The 27,671-nt window shown below is 38.8% G+C and overlaps 2 protein-coding genes across 2 annotated transcripts; both read right to left on the bottom strand.

Annotated features, from left to right (window-relative positions):
- Positions 1 to 320: 320 nt before the first annotated feature.
- On the bottom strand, positions 321 to 11,449 carry acer3 (alkaline ceramidase 3). The gene is made up of 10 exons (XM_077195644.1): positions 11,302 to 11,449; positions 8,626 to 8,736; positions 6,990 to 7,042; positions 6,767 to 6,819; positions 6,046 to 6,127; positions 5,916 to 5,951; positions 5,513 to 5,571; positions 4,042 to 4,143; positions 3,667 to 3,771; positions 321 to 2,090 (listed from the first exon to the last, which is right to left on the bottom strand). Exons 1-10 carry the CDS (start codon positions 11,402 to 11,404, stop codon positions 1,991 to 1,993), a joined length of 804 nt encoding a protein of 267 aa, XP_077051759.1. The 5' UTR covers positions 11,405 to 11,449; the 3' UTR covers positions 321 to 1,990.
- Positions 11,450 to 12,734: 1,285 nt separating this feature from the next.
- On the bottom strand, positions 12,735 to 19,950 carry serpinh1a (serpin peptidase inhibitor, clade H (heat shock protein 47), member 1a). Its single transcript, XM_077195643.1, has 5 exons — positions 19,761 to 19,950; positions 17,143 to 17,745; positions 16,963 to 17,061; positions 15,450 to 15,682; positions 12,735 to 13,609 (listed from the first exon to the last, which is right to left on the bottom strand). Exons 1-5 carry the CDS (start codon positions 19,828 to 19,830, stop codon positions 13,307 to 13,309), a joined length of 1,308 nt encoding a protein of 435 aa, XP_077051758.1. The 5' UTR covers positions 19,831 to 19,950; the 3' UTR covers positions 12,735 to 13,306.
- Positions 19,951 to 27,671: the final 7,721 nt, after the last annotated feature.

Below are 27,671 nucleotides of genomic sequence, written 5' to 3'. Positions count from 1 at the left end.
AAATATAAATATATTTAACATTTTAGGTCTGTATTAATCTGACTTTTATTTTTTATTATTTAGAAGTGCTTAATTTCAGAGTCCCAAAAATATTAATATTAATAGTAAAATGTTACTATGGAAATATATTTTTTAAAGTTTAAAAAAAAAAACTGTGTAGCTATACATACATACTTTTAAGTTTTAGATGCTGTCAATACATCAGTGTTGTATGATTGGATGCAAGTACAAATGACAGATTAAAAGACACAATCCCTATATTATAAAGACATACAAGCAGCTCAAACAATTTTAAATAAGGTAAAACAATATTAACATTATTTAATGTTTTGGCAACATAGATTTTAATGAGGCACAAAAAAATCACAAAACACACACAATAACATACTAAAATCATTACACAGCCTTTAGAGGACAATGCTGGGACGGTCAGCAATAATATTCATATTATAATTCACCATTTCAGTCATAAACAAGATTAGAGGTCCACTAATATCTTAACAACTGCATCAGTGGATTTAAGCACTAAACTGTGATAGTGGCAGTAATTTTGCTGTTGTTTGCATTTGTATTCAGCAAAAATGTTGACATCTTTTTTTTTGTTTGAATCATTTCATGTGATGGAATATGTAATTCATAATTATTTGATATAATGGACATCAAGGCAACAAGGAATAAACCACGGTTTAATCTAAGGCATCTTTAGTGGTTCAAACATGACTCCAAATCAACAGCAGCGCTTTATCTGAAACATGTGCCTCACGTCTCATCGGATTAAATACAATTTATTTTAATCAACTGTGCTTTACAGATGATTGATTTTTTATTGAACCATTAACTTGGCACAATACATAAACAAATGACGAATCAATATTAATAATGACTTCATTCGTAACCACCCTTTACTGTTTCTTTTTGACAGCAAGCATGACTTGTGGCATTTCAAGTAGTCCGTATTAGAGATGAGAATATAATCTAGTTTATGAGACATTCATTTGGTAATGATGGCAAGGTTTTACTTGATTTTAACTCTAGACTGAGTAACAGCAATTAAAGCATTTAAGTATCTCAGCTCAATGTTAATAAGCATACATGAGAAGTCCTTCATAAAATGTTCAAATTAACACACCCTTTTACCAAAAATAATAAATTAAATCCATTAGATTGCATATGGATCACATGAGAGCCTTGAAATGTTTAAAGGGAAAACTGGATCAGGTTTAAACAAAAAATGACAAGCCAGTCACTGAATTATTGACTCAATATGTTTTGCAGAGCAGCTTATGACTATTGTTAATATGTCTTACCGTAATTACAAATATTAATAATATGTAGTATGTGTAACATGGACACAGTTATGTAACATGCTACTGTATCTCTGAAACAGTAAAATGACCATATTACAGTCAAATGTGCATTTATATCATCCCTAAATGCCTCAATGGTTCTTAAGGATGAAGATCTTACTTATTAACACTCATTCATTTTTCTGATCTGTTTAATTTGACCTTCATAATCTCTAAAATTGTAGAGATAAGTAAAATTTTGCATAATCTCAAGCTAGTTAGTAGTTACATTAAGTTCAAGTACAAATTATGAAAACTGTCAAACTGACTAGATATGATCCATCAAAGCCATATTATTTTCCCTCATGAAGGCAGAAATACTAACCAGAACAGAATCCTGGTTTTGGCTGCTTCTTTCTCGCTAATTAGACCCTCCGATTTATAGGAAAACGTATGTACATGTTACATGTGCAAAATCACAAGACCACTACAAAACTCTCATCTAACCTATAATAATAAAGACAAAATCTTTCCTTCGTTTGGCAGTTTTCTCAGTAATGCACTTGGCAAACGGAGCCGGAAGGGGAACAGGGGAACCAAACCGCCAGCCGCTGGTCACTTCCTGCTGCGCTGAAGCTCCATTGGCTGGACCTCTTTCTGTCTGAAGTCTGTAATTGGTCCATCTTCCTCTTCTCAGGTCCCTTTCAACTCGCCTTCTGAGATTCAATGTGCAGCATCGGCCAAACGCCACATAAAAACTTCACTTTTGGTCTGTGCTTGAGGTAGGTTGACCGAATCTGGAGGCTATGGCAAAAAATTAAAAAATGTTTAAAAATGTATATTCATATTTAAATGGGAATTAGGCAACTCTAGCTATTTCTTTGCTGATTTTCACTTTTGTTGTCGCATGTTTTCTCAGTGAGCGCCCCCTACAGCTGTGAGGCGTATATTTCACAACACTGTCGTAAAAACACTCACTTGCGGCCCCTCCTCCCCCTTTCTACCGCTGCTCATGTGCTTTTGTTATTATCAGAGCCGGCCAACTTTATCGTGTGGAGTGTGTCTACCGAGGTGGGTAATACACCACACACATTGAGGGCGGCGTGTGTGTTTATGTCGAATTGTCGTAAAGCAGTTTGTGTTTCTCGCTCGTTCTCGCTTCTCACGAGACTTCCTGTTTACCGGGACGTTAATCCTCATGTTGCAAGGTTGGTTTTCCCCCTGGGAACGCTGGGGGGAGCGGGGAAACTCACCATTCTCACCAGAACAGGTTATTAAACCATCCAAATGATTTCTAAACGGTTTTATTAAGTTGCGATAGTTGCCAAGTTCCCCTACTGTCCCCCCCCCTTTTTTCACATAGACATAAAAATCACTATCCAAACTTAAATGATTGTAATTCAAGAATGCTTTGGAATATAGACCTATGGTTGGTCTTGTTTTTTCCCAGACATTTTCCAGATTATTTTAGAAGTGTAGAAATTATTACAAATTAAACAGAAAAAAAGTTATATAAGTTTGAGTTTATGGAATTGTGCAATGTAAAAATATAATTATTGATATTTTATATAAAATATATATATTACAAAATATATTTTACTCTAAAACTGCAAGAAAATTAAAGCCAAAAATCTGAAGAAGTTGTGTTCCAAATTTTAGGTTGATATCTCAAAAAATGAGCTTTCAGTGAGATTTTATTGAGGGCGCAGTACCGAACTTTTTCACTAGGTGAACACCTGACTCCATTACTGCCCATATAAGGGCGCCTCCATTTTCATATATGTTTTGAGTGATCTGAACCATGTATTTCCATAATTTTCATACAATTTATGAAGTAGACATCCTATTCAGAAGTAGTATGGGTGGTTTGGCAGTATTTGATTTGAATTCAACCTCTAATAAATGCATAAAAAGACCACATATGTGCGTTATAGCTCGCAGCCGCATCACAAATCGAGAATCCATAAATTTTTCTTTATATTTGAAACATTTTCAGACCTTTTATTCTCATAAAATGGAATTGGTGTTATCTTTTAAACTCTTGGCTTGAAAACAAACTGAGGTTTCTACCAATCTTTCATGATTTTTCATGTTTATCGCTACTTCAAAATAAAGGCCTAAATACTTGAAATGAATATGAAATATTCTTGTTGCAAATTGATAAATTACTGCTCCTCTGTAATTTATTTTAGAAAACAGCCACCAAATATGAAAACTAGAGATTTTAAGCTTTCAAATGATATGTAGTTTGTCAATATTTACTTCTGGTTTTTACTAAGATATTATTGTTTTAAATATGTAGTGGCAAACGTCCCACCTGTGGGACGGTGACACTCAACATCATCCATTCAGACAAGGTAATTTCCCCACAGATACGTACCTGAGGAGTATGTGTAAATATGACCCCAGGCCTGTCAGGATGTGCCACCAGGCGTGAAGCTGCGTAACCGCCCCGATCACAGGAGGCAGTCGCTGCCGTGTGGCTCTGAATCAAACCATCACAAATAATGACCACTTGTAATGCTATTTCTGTTTACTCAATTTACATGCTATTTCAGGCAGAGTAAAACTGACTTACATTTTTTGACAAAACTAATATATATTTATTTTATACACATTTTATGTATTTAGAAAATATAATAATATATCATACATAATATATTGAATATTGCTTTTCTTGTAAATTAAGATGTTATTTTTGTTGACGAAAATTAATATACTGCTACATGTAAAAATGGAATAGAACTAGAACTACCTTAGAGAGTCACACAGGATATTATCGATGTTCCATAATACGAATCCCAACAGGAAGACGGTTAATGACGTAAAGCCGAGGGCTCTGAGCCACGGATAGACCCTGCAAAGCACACACATGATGTTAGAGTATCTACTTCCTTAATATCAGATGTGCTCCTACAGTCACATTCAAATCCAAACTCAAAACACTTCTGTTTAGCTGTGCATTTCCTGAACGAGCACTGTGCCACTGTTCGTCCGACTGTTTGTACTGTATTTTATTTTATTTTTTATTCAAAACTGTTTTAATAATTCTGATTTCTTTTGATTATTTTCATTTCTTCTATGTAAAGCACTTTGAATTACCACTGTGTATGAAATGTGCTATATAAATAAACTTGCCTTGCCTAATACACAATCACACCTTCTTAATATACAGACATTGTTTTAGCAAACTTGAATTCAAGTCCGGCTCTATTCTGCTATGAACCTTTCCACATTTCACAATCAATCGAGTGCAACATTCGGGTTCTGGAAGTAAAAAAATTCCATTCATTTTCTCCATAGGGGAATTGATTTTGAACAATAGCTCACCTAGACACAGACCTGCTGTGAGCTTGAGGTTGTTAATCAATAATATATGCTTTTGTTGAACCCATTGGCCTGCATTATTTCAACTTATTTTTTAAATGATCATGCTTAGCAGCAGAATTCCTGGTGAAAAACTACATTACTCACGATTACGCAAAAAAACTCCACCAATCAGAGAAATTAGGGCTACATCCGAAATCACATAATCTCTAGTGTAGGTACTTATTTTGAATACGTAATTACTTCACAACCGCTAAAAAAGTATTTGGTATGAGTGTGTAGAATGTAATGTGCACACACTACATTCGCTATTTTTTCATGATCATCTGACCTTCTAGCATCAGTTGCGTCTCTCAACCAAAAGAACCCGCAAACTCCCATGAAGCACTGCGAATGACGTAATGGTCATGCTGAATTCAGAACACAAGCATAGTACTCTTACTATTTCTGCCATATAATAATATATTGATACTACTGAAATATTTGTGTATATATATGCATATTTTGCAATAAACATAAACATATTCTTTCCACACATAATCAACATCTTTAAATCGAAAGCTTTATATTTGTGTGCCTCAATGCCTCATGAGATTGTAGTTCTTTCCCTTATTACCGTCTTGTACCTTTTTGTCAGATTTTTTAAAATATATTTTTGCCTCACATCAAAATGTGTAATGTTGTGATTGACCTCATAGCTGGTTGGTTTTTATTCATGGCTTTTAACGCTTTATCAAAGACTTTTTTTAAAATTTCTATGAGAAAAATGAATCTGAAAAATACTTTTGGAACCAAGGCTGCCAGAAAATCGGGTGGGAAAAATGTATAATCCCTTAAAAAAATTTTTTATGAACATAACTCTATTTTTTGGGTGGGCAAATACAGATTCATTTACTCACCAAGTGACTATGAAAACTGAGCGAATCACCAAGAAAGCCACTAGTACGGCATACATGACCTGGGGGAAATGAAAGAACTGCTGTTAACCTGTATATTTAACATCACCATCTGATATGTAAACAATATGATTGTCTAAATGGTGATTTTTTTTTAATGTGTTTTGCTGGCAGTTTTAAACAAAAGACATCGCAGCAATGTGTTTACAGAAGCTCATGAACCATTCAATACCCTGAGCATGAATAGAGCCACACCTCACTGTCTTAAACAACACAAACGCACAACAAACACTGCAGAAGACACAGTTGTTTTGACACAACATTGTCATGTTCTCAAAGAAACCTGACATGGTCAAGTAGGATAAACCAAACTAAAGAGGTTCTTAATATGAGAGTCGGGCCTCACCTGGTGAAAGACAGGCTCTTTCCATATCAGGTAAACCTAAAATAAAAAAGTTTGTACTTAAAAAATATATTTTTGCCTGCATATTACTGTGTGTGTTTTAGAAAATGTATAAGAGCAAAGAAAAACTTACCACACTAACAATAATACTGAAGGTCAGCAAAAGTGTAATTGAGAAATAGTTAACAGCACGCTCTTGCTTGAAGCACTCATATCTGTAACATGCAAGACACATATTCAGATCAGTCACAGAACAAAGTCAGAGCAAAATCATCCACAATAAATTACCTACAATCATACACTACAGTTCAAAAGCTTGGGGTCAGTTAAATTTTTTTAAAAGAAATCAAATACTTTTATTCAGCAGAGACACATTAAATTGATCAAATGTAACAGTAAAAACATTAATAATGTTACAAATGTTTTCTACTTTAAATAAATGCTGTTCTTTTGAGCTTTCTATTCATCAAAGAATCCTGAAAATAATGCATCACAGACAGTCTATCACAAAAATAATATGCAACTCCACCATTTTCAACATAATAATGAGAAAGTTTCTTAAGCAGCAAATCATCATGGTAGAATGATCATTGAATAATCATGTGACACTGAAAACTGGAGTAATGATGCTGAAATTTCAGCTTTGCCATCACAGAATAAATTACATTTAGAAATATATGAAAATTGAAAACAGTTATTTTAAGTTATAATAATATTTCACAATATTACTGTTCCTATGATATCTGATCAAATAAATACAGCCTTGGTGAGCATAAAAGACTTCTTTCAAATCCAAAGGCTTAATGATAAAAAAATTCTGATCCTCATTACGGTCAAGACAAGCGTCAACTCACAGACAGTAGACAAAGATGCAGCAGCTGTAGATCATCGGCAGCTCATCCAGTAACTGGAAACAAAAGACAATTCAGAGATGGACAGCATTTGTGTGTCATTCGTGAATTATTGCTATTGCTGTGGGCATGTACCGTTAGGGAAGCAGCTTTGTGGCTACGAGAATAAAAGCGTGCTTGAGAACAAGATGCACACTTTGAAAGGCTGAAGAGAAGTCAAGCTTACCTGCATTTCATACTGTAGTGTCATGTGAAAGCTCCATGAACCAATGCCTACGGCTGTGCCAAAAAGAGCAACAACATAAAAACAGAATATTTAAAGGAGAATTCCGGCCAAAAATGAACCTAGTGCTAAATAACACATGGGTACTGAGTCGACCGTTCTCTGCGATGCGTTTTCATGATAATCGAATGTACCCAGTTTTAACGTTAGTTTTAGTGTAACCACAGATTAGCTTATAACGCTAGTGTATGGGGCCTCGAAAAAGTACGAATAAAAATCGCTAGTTAATACCACTAACAAGGCTCAAAATAGCCCTACACTAACACGCTAGCATAATGAGGGTTTAACGAACGCGGTGCTACGTGAGCTGCACTGTGACTATCGACCAGCACGTAGCACGGCGTTCGTGGTTTGACTGGTCGAGACTGTTTTCCAAAGATGGCTCCTGCTTATATACGCGAAGTGTACTGTCTTTATAAAGTATCTTCTTATTAAACTGTCTGTACACTTACAAAGTTCTTAAAGGATTAGTTCACTTTTTAAAAAACTTTTGCCGATAATTTTTACTCACCCTCATGTCACCAAAGATGTCCATGTCTTTCTTCAGTCGAAAAGAAATTAAGGTTTTTGATGAAAACATTCTAGGATTTTTCTCCATATTATGGACTTCACTGGGTACCAAACAGTCCAAGGTCCAAATGACAGTTTCAGTGCAGCTTCAAATGGATTTAAACGACACCAGACGATGCATAAGGGTCTTATCTTGCGAAACGATCGGTCATTTCAAAAATAAATAAAAAACTTTAAGTTTTATGAGCACAAATGCTCGCCTTGCTTTTTTCGAGTCATTTCGTTCATTTTGTTCGTTGAATGAATGAAATGACTTGAAAAAAGATTTGTTCATTTTGATGAACGAGTTCGAACAGGATCACGAACGTGCATCACAGAACAGAGCAAGGCGAGCATTTGTGCTTATAAAACTTTTTTATTTATTTTTGAAATGACCGATCGTTTCGCAAGATAAGACCCTTATTCGTCGTCTGGTGTCGTTTAAATCCATTTGAAGCTGCACTGAAACTGTCATTTGGACCTTGGACTGTTTGGTACCCAGTGAAGTCCATTATATGGAGAAAAGTCCTAGAATGTTTTCATCAAAAACCTTAATTTCTTTTCGACTGAAGAAAGAAGGACATGGACATCTTGGATGACATGGGGGTGAGTAAATTATCAGCAAAAGTTTTTAAAAAGTGAACTAATCCTTTAATGCTTCGGTTTGCAGGTAGAGACCCTCATTATGCTAGCGTGTTAGTGTGGGGCTATTTTGAGCCTTGTTAGTTGTATTAACTAGCGATTTTTATTTGTACTTATTCGATGCCCCATACACTAGCATTATAAGCTAATCTGTGGTTAAACTAAAACTAACGTTAAAACTGGGTACATTCGATTATCATGAAAACGCATTGCAGAGAACGGTCGACTCGGTACCCATGTGTTATTTAGCACTAGGTTCATTTTTGCCCGGAATTGTTCTTTAATCTCCATTTGTTTAGGAAATACATATCAGTGGGAAAGGTCACTCCTTTCGAAAAAAAAAAGAGATTTGGGAGTATAAAAAAATAATGTGAATGATGCATCATACCAGCGAGTCCTAAAAATGACCACACATAGCGTACTTCCAGACCATCTTTACACGTCTGAATGGCTCCATAAATGGGAGGTAGGATCATTATCAGGTTACTGACAGTATTCCCTGGAGAACGCAAAAAAACAATGTTTTCATGTTAATGAATGTAAATAATAGTCACCATGAAATCACAATTGACATTTTTTTTATGGAATATTGCAGTATTTGTTATAAATGATTTATCTGTGCACATTAGGGGTGTAACGGTACATGTATACGTTCCGAACTGTAACAGAACGAACATCCCAGTTCAGTGCAAACAGTCAGACGATGAATACAGTCAGTTACAGGCGATCCCAACTCCAATCCAGAAGGGGGCGCGTGTGTTAATTCAACGCTGTTTGCTAAATGCCACAACAGGAAAAAAGAGCAGAAGAAGAAGAGACAGTCTATGCACCAACCCAAAACAAGTGTTCAGACGGCATGCAAGAGTTTGCGAGTAGCCTGTACGCTGAGTTTCGATTCATTTTTGTGACGCGTTCCACAAGCTTCACGGGTAAGGAAACCAGGAAGGCAGAACGCGGCATCCTGTTTGTTTTCTTTATTTTGTTTTTATTGAGAGAGTACTAGAAAAGTACAAAGAAAATGACATCATAGGCTACGCACAACACGTTAATCAAACCCATCAATTTGAAAACAGACGTTGCATTTTACTTTTACTTCGTAGTACTGTGCTACGTTGGGGTGGGGGCATGTAAATGTACTGAACTTGTATCGAACCGTGACCCCAAAATCGAGGTATGTACCGAAACATAGCTTCTGTGTACAGTTACATCCCTAGTGCACATGTGCCCTCATAATCTTTAATCAAAATAACTTCCCCTCCCTCTTATAGTGTTATCTCTACTCCTTCTCTGACGTGTTTACTGGCGTGAGGGCGGGGCAACCTGTCAATCACATGAGATCCACCAATAGCAAACCACAACCATGACAAAATCAAGTCCTGCCCTACATTTTTTCTTGTTTCACTTGGATATACATCACAATAGGAAAGAAAAGACTATCACAACTTTCATTTCATGCTGACTTTAGGGCTGTATTTGAGATAGCCTACTCTATAAACGATAAAAGCAAAAACTGAACAAAAGTTGAGTGAACTTAATCCAAACTGGGCTCTTAGCACCACCAGCAGCTGGTAGACTGCTATTGTGCCTCTTTGCTGAGTCTAAGAAAACTAAACCTGTGTTAGAATTAACTAACATGGTGTATGCGGGCCTATTGTTTCATTGTTTGGATATACACTACAGCTGATCATACTGAACATGGCACATTCCTTCACAAGGCAACTGGACCCCTCTGATCTCAATGGCACCAGAATTCCTGTTGGTTCTAGCAACGTTTAAAACTTATATTTAAGATGTGACTGTGTGTAATGTATTGTAGAATACAACTCAAATAATCAGACTAACCAAAAACCGCTAAAAAACCCATAGGGAATTGCAGAGGGAATTTAAGCTCTATTAATATTAGTGTTAACTGTCACTCTGTGCCCTTTGAACGTCTTATCAACGTGACCTGAAATGTACAGTACTTGAGCAAGCAACAAAGATCTAATGGCTACGCACATTGTGTCCTTCCATACTTTCATATCTGGGATATAATCAGCAGTCAAGCAAAAGTTCACAATTAAGCAATCACAGAAACCTAGGTAGAACTTATTTAAATCTCTAAAACCATGGTGGAAGTTCTGGTTTATTAGCTTGACTAGCTGTTTGAAAATATACAATTTATGGTATAATTCTTACACAAAATACTGATGGTATTAAATGGCACTTAAATGAATCTTGTTCACCTGATCTGGCTCGAGCAGCAAATCATCTTATGCTGGTTTTATTGTTGTTGTTTTTATTTCAGCAGTGACCCCATTGAATCACCATAGTCCTATTGTAAAGCTCGTAAAATAACTCATTCATAATTACAGTAAAAATTACACTACTAGTCCTTTATGACTACGTTCAACTGATTTGAGTGAAAGCTTAAATTTGGAGACAATACTTAATTCAGTTAATAATTGAAGAAAAATTAAAGAACGTTTAGCATAAGAAAACATCTACGTGGTGGGAAATAAAGTATGTTTTTCTGTTTTAGATTTCACTGAAAATCAGTATCGAGTCGACGGCTCGTGCACCGCCCCAAATGCCGCAACACACTTTACATTAGGTTTCATTAATTGTCTTTCCAGTCATTTGTATCATATTCCTATGTGTTATTATTGGGGTTTATGACACGAGTTCAAAACGGACTGTGTGTCGACTCGCAGCTGGCTAGTTACGAATCCTACTATGGCAAGTAAATGCTTATGAATTTTAAGTAGGTCATGCTGACGTTGATTCATAACTTCTCTATGATATGAACAAGGCTTGGCTATTTAATATGAATAACGTCGTTTTGACGTTCCTTCAAAACCTTCCAATGAAAAAATAAGTGATCATCAATATTAATTAGGCTATGCTGATAATGCGTCGTAAGCGTCCAATAGCGAATGCTTGCCTCATGAATATTAAGTATCCCACCTTCTCATAGTAGGATTCGACAAGACTCCTCTCTACCGTTTTAACATCCGTGTTTACCACCCTACACGACCATGAACCGTTTGTCCCGAACACAAGCTCACCGTTCAAACGTACTTACAGAATTCTGCGATGTAATACGAGACCACATAATTCTCCTCGCACCAATCGAGAGTTGAGGTCGGTGTTCCCCAGTAGCCCGGCCTGTCCGCCGCCGGAGCCATGATGAGATCAGATAGGTCGGACGGGCGGAGGGAGGAGGTGCTTGTACGGTAACGGATTCAGTGCTCCATCCAATCTGAACCGGCCTACGTGCGACAACAGTTGTAATGCAAACAATAGCCTTCTGAAACTCAATACAAAGAAGTGATCGTTGTTCTGGTCTAATGTAGCCTACTTTGAAAGGACAGTCCTATACACGCTCAAAAATGCACACACATAGGCTACAAATATTGTATTAGCTTAAAATATCAATAGTTAATGTGCATTATATGTTTATTAATTGTTACGTGTATATTATTGTGTTCATAATCTCTTAAGGGTTAGTCTCTTAACCCTCATGTTGTTCCAAAGCTTTATGAGTTTCTCTCTTCTGTTGAACACAAAAGAAGATATTCTGAAGAATGTCGGTAACCAAACAATTGATGGAACACATTGACTTCCATAGTATTTTTTCCTACTATGGAAGTCAATGGCTATACCTCAACTGTCGGGTTAACATTCCTTAAAATAGGCTATCATCTTTTGTGTTCAACAGAAGAAAGAAACTTGAAGAAAAAAGCCAAAGCTTTTTGCAGACAAAAATATAAACCTTTAGTTTCAAACATTGTTTTTGACATGGCCTTATTTCATTGCAGACGGCATATGTAATTCAGCAAGTGCCATCCAGTTGGTTTTTCTGAAATAAAAAAAGCTAGGTTTTATTTTTTATTTAATTTTGTGTAAAAGTGTCAAAGTCGGCAGCCTAATCAAATAATACATTAGTTCAGAAATAGCTGTTAAAAATGGATGACTTGAGTAGGTACTTATTTTGAATAAGTACTGCATGACCACTAAAAAGTATGTTGTCTATGAACGTGTGTATGAATGTAAATGTAATCTACATCTACATTCACCATGTTATCATTATCATGTGACCTAACATTCACAAATAGCCTCATGGGATAGTAAAGTTTCCTAATGTTTTATGAGTACTGTGAATTTCAGACATACTTGTCACATACTGTTTTTTTGGCCAACTATATAGTAGGGAAGTATGTGATTTCGGATGCAGCCATTATTTCCAATTCATTCATCACACAGGAATTAAAAGTCAGGTCAAGTGCAATGCATTATGGGATATACTTGTAGTATTCAACTCTATTGTATACTCTATTCAACTCAAGCTATATTGTATACTTTATATTTTGGCAAATGCCACTAAAATCTGCATACTGCACACTTCATACATACTGTATACTTCAGAAATAATAAGTGTGGTATGCATTTCTGACCTTAACCACAAACTTGCTTTGACCTTAAAAGAAGTACGGCATACATAAAAACCCACATATGTTCTCAGTGATGCTGATTTTATTGAAAAATCAAGGAACAATACAACTTTTCAGACAACCGTGTTTTGGTACAATGTGAATACAAGCTTTAAAATGGCATAGACGTGGACTCGTATCACATGCTATCTAGTGCAGACGCAGTATTCAGTGCAGACACAAGTGTGCACTTCTGAGAGGAATGTTACAGCATGGAGTGGACTTTTTCGGAAGTCAAACACTCGAGATAGAGTTATTCGCTCAAATGCAAATAAAAAAAGAAAACCCCCTGAGCAAAAATGCTGTTCGTGTGGATTTAAAACAAATTTTATAGAGATCATACTTAATATAAGCATGCTGCACTTCTCAGAAACCTATTCAGGTGTACATTTTATGATACTTTGTCTAGTGCACTTGCATAGGTTTATAACATAAAACATTATGAGGCACCGAAAACTCAATTTTCAAAAGTAAACGTAACGGATAGCACATGCTGGTCCACTGATCTAATGGAACGAACTCAGGTGTACCATTTACACACACTCTCTCACACACACACACTCATTAACCACATTCACTCACATTTAAATTAACATCCTACAATTCATCCCTCATTTTTTCACCCTTCGGTCGGACCAGTCTGCCCATGAAAAGAATGGAGTTTGTCTTGTTGTCCTTCACCAGGAAGATGAAGGGATGGTCAGCGTAGAAGAGTTTGGGGTTTTTGAGCTTGTCGGTCCCGAAGATGCTAGTATCGGGTGGATTTCCCACTGTGTCCCACTCCATGGCGGACGCATGGAACACGTTGGACAGGTAGAGGTCTTTCTTCCCTGAGATGTTGGACAGATCTGCTTTGGCTTTGTCCACAGCTTCGGTCAGACCCAGCTCAGCAAGATTTTTCTGCAAGACAGCATGATGTTATACGAGGCATCGGTTCCCAACAGGGGGTCTCGGCCCACTCGGGGGCGTCAGCGAGCTCTTTGGGGGGGTCACGTCATATTTTGAAAAGTGTTGAACAGTGAGCATTAAAGGAGCAGTCCGTAACTTTTTGTGTTCAAAATTGACTAAATTTATATAATGAGCGAGTACATCATGAATTTTCCAAACCGTGTTTTTGTCTTATCCTGAGTCACTATGGTACACCTATAATAAGTGTTTATATTGGGACTACTTTACACTGGTTCGGGTCGCACCGCTGCGGTGTAACCCAGTGCCTGCGTGGCTCGTCATAGACATAATGACGCAATCCTCACACTGATTGATAAAGCCTCACAAACAACATGTAAGTATTGAGGTCCCAGACACCAGTCCAGAGCCGGCCCGAGCCTTTTGGGGGCCCTAATCAGAATTAGATTTTGGGGCCCCCTCCCACTACGCGGAGTCACCTGTGCTTGACGATTATTGACACAAATACCACGCAATAATGATACATTATAAATTAATACAGTGAGGTTATGTCTTATTAATACAAAATAAAACTTAATAAAAAAATAGATAGCCTACTTAAATAAAAAAGGTTTAACTTTTACTTTACTCTTTTACTAACTCTCTGAAACTTCTTAAAACAAACTGTCTCAAAACATATCATATAAATTATTTGCTAAAATAATGACAAAACGGAGAAATCAGAAACATAATAAGAGCAAGGGTTCAACAATGACAATTATTGTTGAAAACTGTGAAAATATTATTATTTCTCAACTGTCTCAATACAGTGTAACTGTCCTCAAAATCTTTTTTTTTTTTTTTTTTTTTTTTATTATTGTAACAGACTTTGTTGGATTGTACATGACAGAATCCAACAAAGCTTGTCACTATAATACCGGTAATGATGTACTGGCGCTCGTTGTATATGTGTGTATGCAATGTATTTTTCCCCTCGGGGCTTGCCGTAGATAGGAATGGGTCAATTGCTGCACAAAACACACTGTAAATAATCATGCAAACATACTTTTATCTTGCTCTTTTTGTGCCCTCCTCTGTCATTTTTGTCTTTCTATTTTCGGCACCAGAGGGATACGTCCTTTTTGTGACATGGCTTAACATTACCGTGACTATGCACAGTTGCGCACGAATTGTCTATGCACGCGCGAGGTGTCTAGATGCGCATGACTTAAACGCTGGCAAACCCAGCAGCCGTTGTAGGCAGGAATATTGATCATGAAATCAGAATTTACTTGTCTTTAATTATTCATTCATTCATTCATTCATTCCTAGTAATTCATTCATTTATGTCACTTGTTTAAGTCATCTAAAATTTATTTTCGATTTTCGACTGGATTGGGGGGCCCCCTGGTGGCCAAGGGGCCCCAAGCAGCCGCTTAGTTCGCTTATGCCTCGGGCCGGCCCTGCACCAGTCATTTTGTAATAGCCTATATTAGTTTCAGTTTGAATAGCCTACTGATATTTTTGTTATTGCATTTCAAATAGGGCCAATTAATAGACTACTCCTAGGCTTACGTTTTTAAATTACAAACGGCCTACTGATGTTTTCGTTATAGTATTTCCAATATTATACGCTATTATTGGTGCATAAACTTATCTGGTTATAGTAATAAACATACTGTTGTTTAGCTCCAAGCTTATGAGATCGACAATATCATTAAATGTTAAGGGGGGCCCTAAAATATTTTCTTGGGAAAAAGGGGGTCTCAGGAAAAACAGGTTGGGAACCACTGATATAAGGAACTGAATTCAAGGGTGAGTTTATAACAAACACTTGCTGAAAGACTGTTCGTACCTGCAGGTTGTGGCTGACCTCCATGCTGACCTTCGGCAGCGACACCGCAACCGCCCTCTCTTCCAGCTTCCCCATCCAGGTGTTCAGTTGTTGACGTGTTAACAGTTTCTCCACTCTTTCCAGAGCTTCTACATGGTACGGCATGATGAACACCACAGATGACAACTTATGGGCCAGCGGCATGTTCAGAACTAAAAGCTTGTTGCTTGTGTCGTCAAAGAAGCCATAAATGCCTGAAAGACAGCATAAACGAATGTGTAAAAAATGCAATCTCGCAAAATCAAACAGCAGTTATGGATATGATTGACTCAAGGTAAGGTTGAAAACATATTTTTTCTTCTTCTATGTACTGGCCTTTTTTTTTTTTTTATCTAACTAAATATTGAAATAATTATATATATATGATAAATATTTTATATATTATAAAAATATATCTATAACAAAATGGTGATATATATATATTTTTTAAATTGTACACTAAAATATTTTTATCGTTGACTTAAATTACATGCTGTTTCGTTCAAATAAACGGACCAAAATTAAAGAATATGACATGATGAAATATTGAATGAAGTTAAGGGTTATTTTCGTCAAACACAAAAACACATTTTTTCCTATAAAAATTTTTCCTTTCTTTGTTATGCCATTTAACAAAAGGGTTTTAAACTTAATATTCAAATGTTATGTATTATATATAAATATGTAGTATTTTACATTCTATATACAGTATTTAGAAAATATATCAATGTTTAACAACATTAAAAGTTGATATTTTTAAAATATATAATATATTTAATATATTATTTTCATTGACTAAAATGACATGCCATTTTAGAAAAATTGACTAAAACTAAACAATATGACATGACAAAATATTGACTAAATTTAAAGAATATTCGTCAAAACACAAAAAACAAATATATCAACATTAAATGTTGATATATTTTAATTTATTATATTTATTTTTTTCTTGTAAGATTTTTCTTCCTTCTGTTGACAAATTACACGCGATTTTATTGACTGCAATTAAAGAATATGACATGACTAAATATTGACTAAAAGTAAAGATTTATTTCTATCAAAACAAAAAGTGACAAAAACTGTATAAAATCTAACTATAGTGTAACTGTACAATAATTAATTTCTAATGAAAAATCCTCCGTAATGTACTTTTTACCACTAAGCTGTGTTTCAGGATCATTGGCCGTTTCTCAATAAGCGCACGCGGGTGTAGCTAGCGAGCCAACCGGCCAGTCATGCTAAAAACCTGGCAGTTATCATCAATAATTCTTGTTATGTTTGCGTACTGAAGACGGCGCTGTGCTGGGGTATTGCGCAATACCAGCAAGAACACATCGCCTCAAACTGTCAGCAGCGTTCTGTGTGCTCGTCACCTTGTAAGTTCATTCTTCCCAGAACAACTAGCAAGAGCGTTCTCCCCAAGAACACAAGTCCGTTCTTTGCATTCTTGGTTTTGAGAAACGGCCATTATCTGCTTTAACCACGAGCTCACCTGTGCGATGCATCATGGGTACGGAGACAGTGTAGGAGCGATGCACTAAGAAACCACGATTGTCGACCATCTTATGATGGAACTGCTCATCCCAGTGTGCTGGAGAGAAAACAGTCTCATTTTAGTTTTTTTTAAAGATTCTACAAATTGCTTCTCATTCGTAAAGTGATCAAGTCTTACGTTTATAAAACATGGCGTTGATGATCATGGCTCCATCTGTCTTCTCCACATCTTTGGTCACTTCTGGCAGCTTTCCGTCGGTGGACTTCGATGCCCAGTCGTTGATGGCTTTGACCGCGCTGCGCTTGTCACGGAAGTTTATTTTGGAGTGGTCGTAGTTATAATGCTTCTTGCTGCTCTTCAGAAAGCCGTCAACGAAGCTAACAGAGCTGGGCCCGTAGAACCGGTTGCTGATCTTCCAGGTGACGTTACGTGCCGTTGAGTTACTGACCTCGGTGAGAAGCTCAGACAGCCCGGAGTGTAGCAGCTCATCCTTCACCGCAGTGGCGCTCAGGACGGCTTTGACCTGAGAAGCAGTGTTGGATTTCCCTCCGAGAGCCACCAAACCCAGTGAGGAGGCCACTACCACGGGGGAAATCAGGATGTTCTCGAGGTCCTTCTCCTTTGCCATGTTCTGGTACAGGTTGAAGGCCAAAGTGGCGCTGTTGTCTGCCAACATGGTGGCATGGCTGCTGAGGGTCTTGTCTGCGCTCACGGTGGCCAACAGGCACAGGAGAACCACGCTTGACACCAACATGATTTTAGAGCTGGTAAGTTTACAGCCTGTGAGAGTAACAAACAAGTCAGTTAATTGCAAAGTTCATTTTTACATGAGATTATTTGGTACGGTGCCTTACAGACGTACAACATTTGGACAATATGCAGCGCCATCACGCGCTGTGCGTAGGGCACCAAAAATAGCCTAATGAAAGCTCAATCATCATATCATAGTCATAATAATTATAATGCCGATATTATTCCAGTATAGAAATATTATTAGGCACTTTTTAGGGATGTATATAATACAACATGTGGAACAAGAGTATTTAATTGCTCTAGAAAGTAACAATGGTGCCGCCGCCACCTCAGTGGTCCATTGGATTGCACGTTAAAAAGTTAAACTATATATATATATTTATATATATAAAGTATAATAAAGGAATTATGCTTAGGGCACCAAAATGACTGACAATACTGACAATATTGTTAATTAAGGGGTCGGAGATCTGGAATAAGTTACCCGCTGCCGCGAGGCAATGTTGATTGTTTCACGTCAAATTTGTGACTAGTAACGGACTTTGTAGTATTTTATGTGTATGGGTTTGTTCACTGTTGTATTGTATACACAATATAGCACTCTCCTGCACAAAACCGCTCTCAAACTAAATTAAACTGAACATTATTTCATAGAATGGCGCTTTACTGCATAAACAGCACCTTAAATTACATAATCCCTGTCTGCTAACTGTGGTGTCTTTTATAATATGTTGTTGAAAATTGTGGCGTCTTTTAAATGTTGTTGTATCGTATTCAATTTCAATGTTTAGCTGTTACTTTGTACTGTGATGACCTGACGGGAGACTATAGATATAAAATAGCCTTTGGGCTAATTCTGGCATATTTACATTGCTGAAAAGCTAAGATGTCCATTAATATGCACTGTCCCTTTTAAATAAATAAATTATAATAATAAAATAATATTTTCTATATGTCGAGAGCTGTGGAAAGTTTTAGTTCCTGACCACAGAACTGAGAGGATAGTGCCAAGAGATATCAAAGCTGTACTTTCACGCTGTAATTTCCATTGCCTTTTAATGACAGGCCTGCAATGCTAAAGGAAGTCCAGCAAACATGATATGTTACATAACTGCCACGTGAACACTGAACCTCACTAAGCTCTTAAGATCTGAGATCCTTCATCACAACACATTTTTGCTTATAAATGAGAAATATTCCTTGGGGAACACGAAAGAAGATATCAATAGGAATGTTTACTCTACCTCCACTGTTTTCTAAATTAATATTTTTTTAAATATTATTTATTCCTGTGATGACAAAGCTGAACTTTCAGCATAATTACTCTACTCTCGTTCTAATCTGCCAATTTGCTGCATAAGAAACGTATTATTAACCATGTTGAGAACAGTTGTGTTGCTTAATATATCATTATTTAAAATATAAATCTTTTGTAACATTTTAAATGTCTTTACTGACACTTTTGATCAATTGAATGCATCCTTGCTAAATAAACGTAACAAAAAAAAAAATCAAAACCTTTTGAACGTGTCATGTATAATATCACATTTCCCCAAGAATCAAATATATATTCACTGGAGAAAAAGCCACATATTCAGATTTCACGGCTCCCGGAGTCATTTTACGCTGGATGACCGTTATCCAATCAGGAATGCCAGGATGGCAGGAAGTTTCACTAGTGTGTGAACATCAGACTTCAGACATGTTATAGTTTCTGCAGCTTTTCCCCACCCTTACCGCATGAACAGCCCAAAATGTTGCCTTCAGCTATGCAAAATGCACTTTTATCACGCCAATATGTGCGAGTCAGAGCGTGAAGGAGCAATGTTGGACTGTTATACGTATAAAGCCACACAAACACAGTTAATCAAAGCACTTGGCAGATTATGAACACTTATCTTTGAGTAAAACTATCAACGTCTCTTGCAAACATTTCAACATTTTGAAAGAAGGATTCTGTTATGGAATACAGCACATTTTTTTAATTTTTCATGCTGTTGATGAAGCCTGAATGCAAAACTATAATGGCATCTATTACTCACCTCTCAGAGCTCCTGAAAACTTTTGCAACCCCTCGGATCTGTTGGCTTCCCCGGACATCAAATCCTTCATGCAGACTTTATAGTCTGGAAAAGAAACTTCTGGAAGTTGGGAAAGGAGTATTATAATGGTTCCTGTGTTCTGTGAGACCTCCCCCAGATCCAGTTACTGTGGGAACTGGACTCTCTCCTCAAGGTCCTAAAGGCAGCAGGAACTGACCCTTTTCCTGCTCACACAATGACTATAAAAGAAACTTAAAGTGCTGGGAAAATGGTGAATATGGAAAAAAAAGGTGGATGCAATACAGAAATGTGGACATCAGATTTAAATATTCAGTCCCACTTTGTATTACGTGGTTTTAAGTACTTAATTACAACAGTGTAATTACATAAATGAATTACAGCTGTAATTACATGCAGGTATTTTCAAAATATAAGTACAATGTAAAAACATGTGTGTACACAATAAGTCCATTGTATCAAATTATTAATTTCAATTTTAGTACAGAGTAGTTAAATCCACTTAATGTAAAGTGGGATTCCAAATATTCTAGCAAGAAGCAAAATGTAATTTAGTCTAAACTCTGTCAGTAGGCCTATTGTTTTAGTATTTGTATTTAATAGGAGAGTATTATAAACGTAACTGTAAAAGACTAGTTTCATCTGTAAGACAAATGTTTTTTCTACTTCCACCCCCACCCGGCCTGTCTCTCGTCTCTCTCTCTTCTGTGTGCCACGTTTGTAGTGGGTCGTGTCTAAGCCTGCATGCAGACAAAACAGGACAGAGATTTTATCTCACTTTGGATGTGCAGCAAGCTTTATAGTTCCCATTTGTCTCCATTTAAGAAGACAACATCTATTTTAAAATGCTCTTTATGCTCCAAACTAATACATTATGTATCTTCTTCTTTATATAGCACCAGGAATCCTGTTTTACAAACATTTTATTGCTCACCCCATTTTTATATTCTCACAAATACGATGACATACGCATGCAATCAATGTGTTAAAACATGATAACAATATGCTAATTCATGCTAGCAATTAAATCATGGTAATTCATTCAAACAATATGTTAAAACATTTCTTGCAACAAAAACATACTACACTGTAAAAATAGATTTTTTGGTAAGGTAAATACTACTGAAAAAAACCAATGTAATTTACAAGAAAACGTTAGTTCAGGCAAGAATTAAAAAAAACTAAGTAAATTCCATATCAGTACTTAATTCAAGCGAGTAGAAATGAAAGCGTAAATATCAACTCAATAAAATTAAGTAAAAATTACTCAACTTTTCTGACACTGGGGGTTCCCATCATGCACTGGACCTTGAATAATTAATGAGGTTCATTTTTCACTGGTTTCCAGCAGTATTTACACTGTTTTATCATTGCTTTTGTGGTCAGGATTTAGTAACTTGCCATTTTGTGACATTTCGAGTAAATTTTCTGCTCAAAATGAAACATTCAAACACAAAAACGATCCATCAAATGTTAGCGTCATTGTGTATTGTCTACCAAGTATTGAGGTCTTTGCATTCACATCATGCTTAACATCTGACATGATGAAGTATAAATTACTTAGATACTCTAAGTAAAACACATACTATAAATGATTGGTATAATTCAATAAAATTTTTCGAGTGAAATGTAATACAAAGGAAATTTCAACTAAATTGATATTAATCAACCTTTTACTAGCCAAGTTAAAAATGACTTATTTTCTTTGTTACTTTCACTTAACTAGGTTAAGTAAAGTTTACTTAATTCCACATTCCAAGTAAATTTTAAATTAAAGATTTCTAATTAAAGCTACTGATGAATATGTTTAGGTTTTTACTTGGCAAATCTTTGTAAATTTACTAGCATTTTCTGAGTGGAAAAAGTTGCCTAGCTTTTTTCAAGTAAATCCTACTCCAAAATTTTTTCAGTGTAACAACATGTTCAAACATAGTAGCAATGTGTTAAAACATGCTAGCAAGATGTTAGTGTTTTGGTTAGAAATGCTAGCAACATGCTAATCTATGCTAGTAACATGTGGAAAATGCTTGCAACATGCTAATTCATGCAAGCAATGTATTAAGCATGCAAACAAATGTACAAGCATCAAAAAAGTTTTCTCTGTATATGATGAGATGCGCAAAGGCGAGTGACGAATGAACAATTTCCCACGAAAACCATCCCAAAAGGTCTAAAATATAAACAAATATAATAGTGAATCAGGGTAAGACAAACCCCCATTTTGGAAGAACGATTTATGATCTATGGACTCGTTATTTAAATTTTGTTAATTTTGAATAAAAAAAAGTTAGATAAGAGATAGCAAATCTCTGATAATTTGGTTTTGTAAGAATTTGATTGCTCATCTGAGTTTGTGACGTTAAAATATATGTCATCATGAAACAGATCTCATTAGCTGCATGTGGGCTGAACGAGCTGCTCCTCATCAACATCATTAACATCTAACATGACACTGTTCAAAGATACAAATCATTAACGGCACAGATTTCAAAGTATACACCTCCAGGCCGCTTCGTAAAGATCAGTGAAACACAGCTGAGGGCGATGGCATTCCTCGGGCCGCACAATGTTGAAAGAATGCTGCTCGCTTCAGTTGTCAGGGTTTCTTTCCTGATTTGCTGATTAATGTTGTTAGGTCTGCTCTGCATAGCTTGTGGTTTAACCCAGACTGACAGTCACTGATTAACTGCCATGAACAAAAGGGGAAGCGAGAGTTATTTCATCACTGTAGATCCCGAAACAAATACATTTATGCCCTTGTATTTGCTTCTTAAGTTCCCATTTGAAAATTACTATACATTTATGTATTTTTTTAATTCATCCCTTATTTTACCAGGTGATGTCCCGTTGAGATATTCAAATCTCTTTTAGCTACAAGCAGGGTTTCCGCGGGGTCTTAAAAAGTCTAAAAAAAAAGTCTAAAATTTCTAAATCACAATTTAAGACCTTAAAAGTCTTAAATTTGCTGAAGTATTGTGTTCTAGGTCTTAAATCATTTTAAACAGGTCTTAATTTTCCTACGTCCATGTAAATCTCATTGAAATGCTCCCGAAGCGCTTCGGGATGTTTTTTATTTATTTGTTCCGTTCGTTGTAGAGCTGAGATCTGTAGTGCGCACTCACGCATCCGCAAACTCACGTCAAGATGTTTGTATGTTTTTTTTCTGTAGTTCAAAAATGCATCTGTCTGCAGTACAGTCTGAATAAATTAATTTACTTTGCAAGTAATTTTTAGACTCTGCTTTGTACGTTTTTATTTTATTTCGAGATATAGGTCTTAAAGCTGCAGTAGGGAGTTTTGAGAAAGTGTTGACTTAGCCTGAAAATTTGAACAAGCACAACCTACAGGTCCAACCCCCTTGCTCTCTGCTGCGCTACAGCTCCTCCCCCCACAGCTCCTCCCCCCACAGCTCCTCCCCCCACAGCTCCTCCCTCCACAGCTCCTCCCCACAGCTCCTCCCTCCACAGCTACACCCCCCACAGCTCCGGCCCCACAGCTCCTCCCTCCACAGCTCCACAGCTCCTCCCTCCACAGCTCCTCCCCCCACAGCTCCTCCCTCCACAGCTCCTCCCCCCACAGCTCCTCCCTCCACAGCTCCTCCCCCCACAGCTCCTCCCTCCACAGCTCCTCCCCCCACAGCTCCTCCCTCCACAGCTCCTCCACCCACAGCTCCTCCCTCCACAGCTCCTCCCCCCACAGCTCCTCCCCCCACAGCTCCTACCTCCACAGCTCCGGCCCCACAGCTCCTCCCTCCACAGCTCCACAGCTCCTCCCTCCACAGCTCCTCCCCCCACAGCTCCTCCCTCCACAGCTCCTCCCCCCACAGCTCCTCCCTCCACAGCTCCTCCCCCCACAGCTCCTCCCTCCACAGCTCCTCCACCCACAGCTCCTCCCTCCACAGCTCCTCCCCCCACAGCTCCTCCCCCCACAGCTCCTACCTCCACAGCTCCTCCACCCACAGCTCCTCCCTCCACAGCTCCTCCCTCCAAAGCTCCTCCCTCCACAGCTCCTCCCTCCACAGCTCCTCCCCCCACAGCTCCTACCTCCACAGCTCCTCCCCCCACAGCTCCTCCCCCCACAGCTCCTCCCCCCACAGCTCCTCCCCCACAGCTCCTCCCCCACAGCTCCTCCCTCCACAGCTCCTCCCCCACAGCTCCTCCCTCCACAGCTCCTCCCCCCACAGCTCCTCCCCCCACAGCTCCTCCCCCCACAGCTCCTCCCACCAAAGCTCCTCCCCCCACAGCTCCTCCCCCACAGCTCCTCCCCCCACAGCTCCTCCACCCACAGCTCCTCCCCCCACAGCTCCTCCCTCCACAGCTCCTCCCCCCACAGCTCCTCCCTCCACAGCTCCTCCACCCACAGCTCCTCCCCCACAGCTCCTCCCTCCACAGCTCCTCCACCCACAGCTCCTCCCTCCACAGCTCCTCCCTCCACAGCTCCTCCCCCACAGCTCCTCCCCCCACAGCTCCTCCCCCCAAAGCTCCTCCCCCACAGCTCCTCCACCCACAGCTCCTCCCCCACAGCTCCTCCACCCACAGCTCCTCCCCCCACAGCTCCTCCCCCCACAGCTCCTCCCTCCACAGCTCCTCCCTCCACAGCTCCTCCCCCACAGCTCCTCCCTCCACAGCTCCTCCCTCCACAGCTCCTCCACCCACAGCTCCTCCCTCCACAGCTCCTCCCCCCACAGCTCCTCCCCCCACAGCTCCTCCCTCCACAGCTCCTCCACCCACAGCTCCTCCCCCACATCAGCTCCTCCCCCCACAGCTCCTCTCCCCACAGCTCCTCCCTCCACAGCTCCTCCCTCCACAACTCCTCCACCCACAGCTCCTCCTCCACAGCTCCTCCCTCCACAGCTCCTCCCCCCACAGCTCCTCCCTCCACAGCTCCTCCCTCCACAGCTCCTCCCCCACAGCTCCTCCCTCCACAGCTCCTCCCTCCACAGCTCCTCCACCCACAGCTCCTCCCTCCACAGCTCCTCCCCCCACAGCTCCTCCCTCCACAGCTCCTCCCCCCACAGCTCCTCCCTCCACAGCTCCTCCCTCCACAGCTCCTCCACCCACAGCTCCTCCCCCCACAGCTCCTCCCCCACATCAGCTCCTCCCCCCACAGCTCCTCCCTCCACAGCTCCTCCCTCCACAACTCCTCCACCCACAGCTCCTCCCCCACAGCTCCTCCCTCCACAGCTCCTCCCCCCACAGCTCCTACCTCCACAGCTCCTCCCCCCACAGCTCCTCCCTCCACAGCTCCTCCCCCCACAGCTCCTCCCTCCACAGCTCCTCCCCCCACAGCTCCTCCCCCACAGCTCCTCCCCCCACAGCTCCTCCCCCACAGCTCCTCCCCCACAGCTCCTCCCTCCACAGCTCCTCCCCCACAGCTCCTCCCTCCACAGCTCCTCCCTCCACAGCTCCTCCCCCCACAGCTCCTCCCCCACAGCTCCTCCCCCACAGCTCCTCCCCCACAGCTCCTCCCCCACAGCTCCTCCCCCACAGCTCCTCCCTCCACAGCTCCTCCCTCCACAGCTCCTCCCCCACAGCGGAGCCTGCCGTGAACGCGCAGACTAGTAAGCAGGACCACCGATGACGGCGGATTATAAACAGTTATGGAACATTCACTAATAGGGACGAAACATCAACAATATGCTTTAAGTTGACTATGGCCTGCCCATACTTTGACTATAACTTGGTCCTCAAATCATTATGTATTTTGCAATACATGTAACATTATAACGTTGCACTCTTTCTATAAGTTATAAATAGCTAGTAAGATAACGTTAAAGGATTAGTTCACTTTTAAAAAAACTTTTGCTGATAATTTACTCACCCCCATGTCATCCAAGATGTCCATGTCTTTCTTTCTTCAGTCGAAAAGAAATGAAGGTTTTTGATGAAAACATTCCAGGCTTTTTCTCCATATAATGGACTTCAATAGGACACAAACGTTTCAAGGACCAAATGACAGTTTCAGTGCAGCTTCAAAGGGCTTTAAACGATACCAGACGATGAATAAGGGTCTTATCTTGCGAAACGATCGGTCATTTCAAAAATAAATAAAAAACTTTAAGTTTTATAAGCACAAATGCTCGCCTTGCTCTGTTCTGTGACGCACGTTCGTGATCCTGTTCGAACTCGTTCATCAAAATAAACAAATCTTTTTTCGAGTCATTTCGTTCGTTGAATTAACGAAATGACTCGAAAAAAGATTCGTTCATTTGGATGAACGAGTTCGAACAGGAGAGTCACGAACGACGGTACGCGCTCACGCTGTGCAAGAGAGGGGTGATCAGCGCGTACACGAGCGTGATTGACACTGCTAAGACATTTCTCCTGGCTCTGGTTGTTTCTGACCGGGAGCGGTGTATTTCTGCAAATGGCAATAGGACCACAGGGAGGAGCCAGAGGGGCTTGATTTTTTTCACAGATTATCTGTCTCATATTCTACTGTCAGGACATAATGACAATTTTAACAAATATTTGTTTACAAAAGTTACCTACTGGAGCTTTAAATTTCATTAATAATTGTCTTAAAAAGGTCTTAAAAAGTCTTAAATTTGACTTTGTGAAACCTGCAGAAACCCTGGGAGACCTGGGGCATAAATTGTTTTGCATAAATTTCACAGAATCACAATAACAAACACAACAAACAAAACAGATTTACAGTAGGCCTACATGTAAAGCAATTTAAGAATGACATAAAAGGGGTCATTGAAAACATGTGCATTGTTTAAATTTGGAGCATTTAAGTAATTGTTTAAAATGTTCAAGTGAGATAAAAACAGAAAGCTTCAATACTTTTTGGAGCAAATTCCAACACCAAGGAGCAGCGTAACTAAAAGCAGTCTCACCAAATTCAGTTGTTATGGGATATTTATATGGGTTACGTGGGATATTTAGAGTCAGAATGTTAACGGAGCGGAGATTGTAAATGGAATGATTCCAGGTCAACAAACTAGAAAGATAACTATGTAAATTACCATTAATGACTTCATAAATAATAAAGACGACAGTGATGAGTGCGTGACTTGGCATTAGTAATAAACCGTAATGCACCATGATAGACTGTGTCGAGTGTATGCAGCGTGGACGAGGCGGCATGCATATAAATAACATCCACATAGTCCAAGACTGGTAAACAAGTGGCACTTTAGTGTTTACATTAGTGTTGCTAAAGCATCTATAACTTAGTATATTTTGAACAAACCCTGAACTTTACTGAACTTTGGTGCAATGGATATGAATGACAGCTCTAAATGTGTATACATCTAAAACAAGCAGAAAGCAAGTCAGAAAATGTAATCTATTTACTGTAATTCACTTGCACTCAGAACAAGTGTTGGGGAAAGTTACTTTTAAAAGTAATGCATTACAATATTGCATTACTCCCCAAAAAAGTAACTAAGTACGTTACTTAGTTACTTTTTATGGAAAGTAATGCGTTACATTACTTTTGCGTTACTTTTTCTCACCTGCATGGGCTTGTTTGTTTGTTTTTTAATAACAGCTAAAACAATCTATTTTTGCCAATTGTTAAGGCCCTTTCACATCAAAAGTTAAATGAATAAGCCTAAGGCTGAAGGAAATGCATATTTACTACTGTACAGTAGAGGGCGCCGCTCAAACAAACCTTTCAGCTGCTGCTGTTCTTGATTAAATAACAATAGGATACAGGAGAAGGAAGTTCAACACTCTTATTTCTAAACCTAATCTAAAGTCATTTTTGCTTATTAGTATGGTTGAATTAGATCATTGTAGGTCAGCAGCAAAGACATTGGTTAATAAAGTGAGATTAAATACATAAAGTATATTTGTGTAATTTAACATAGTTAATTATAAAACTTTTGCACAAAATTCTGAGATTGCATTTGACTGTTTTTATTCATTTTGAGGAATACTGAAT

Source organism: Siphateles boraxobius, unplaced genomic scaffold, assembly GCF_051911475.1.
Source record: "Siphateles boraxobius isolate OS27281-9 unplaced genomic scaffold, OSU_SipBor_1 34, whole genome shotgun sequence".
NCBI classification, from domain to species: domain Eukaryota; kingdom Metazoa; phylum Chordata; class Actinopteri; order Cypriniformes; family Leuciscidae; genus Siphateles; species Siphateles boraxobius.
The sequence above is the reverse complement of the archived record's forward strand: the minus strand, read 5'-3'. Positions and strand labels throughout refer to the sequence as shown.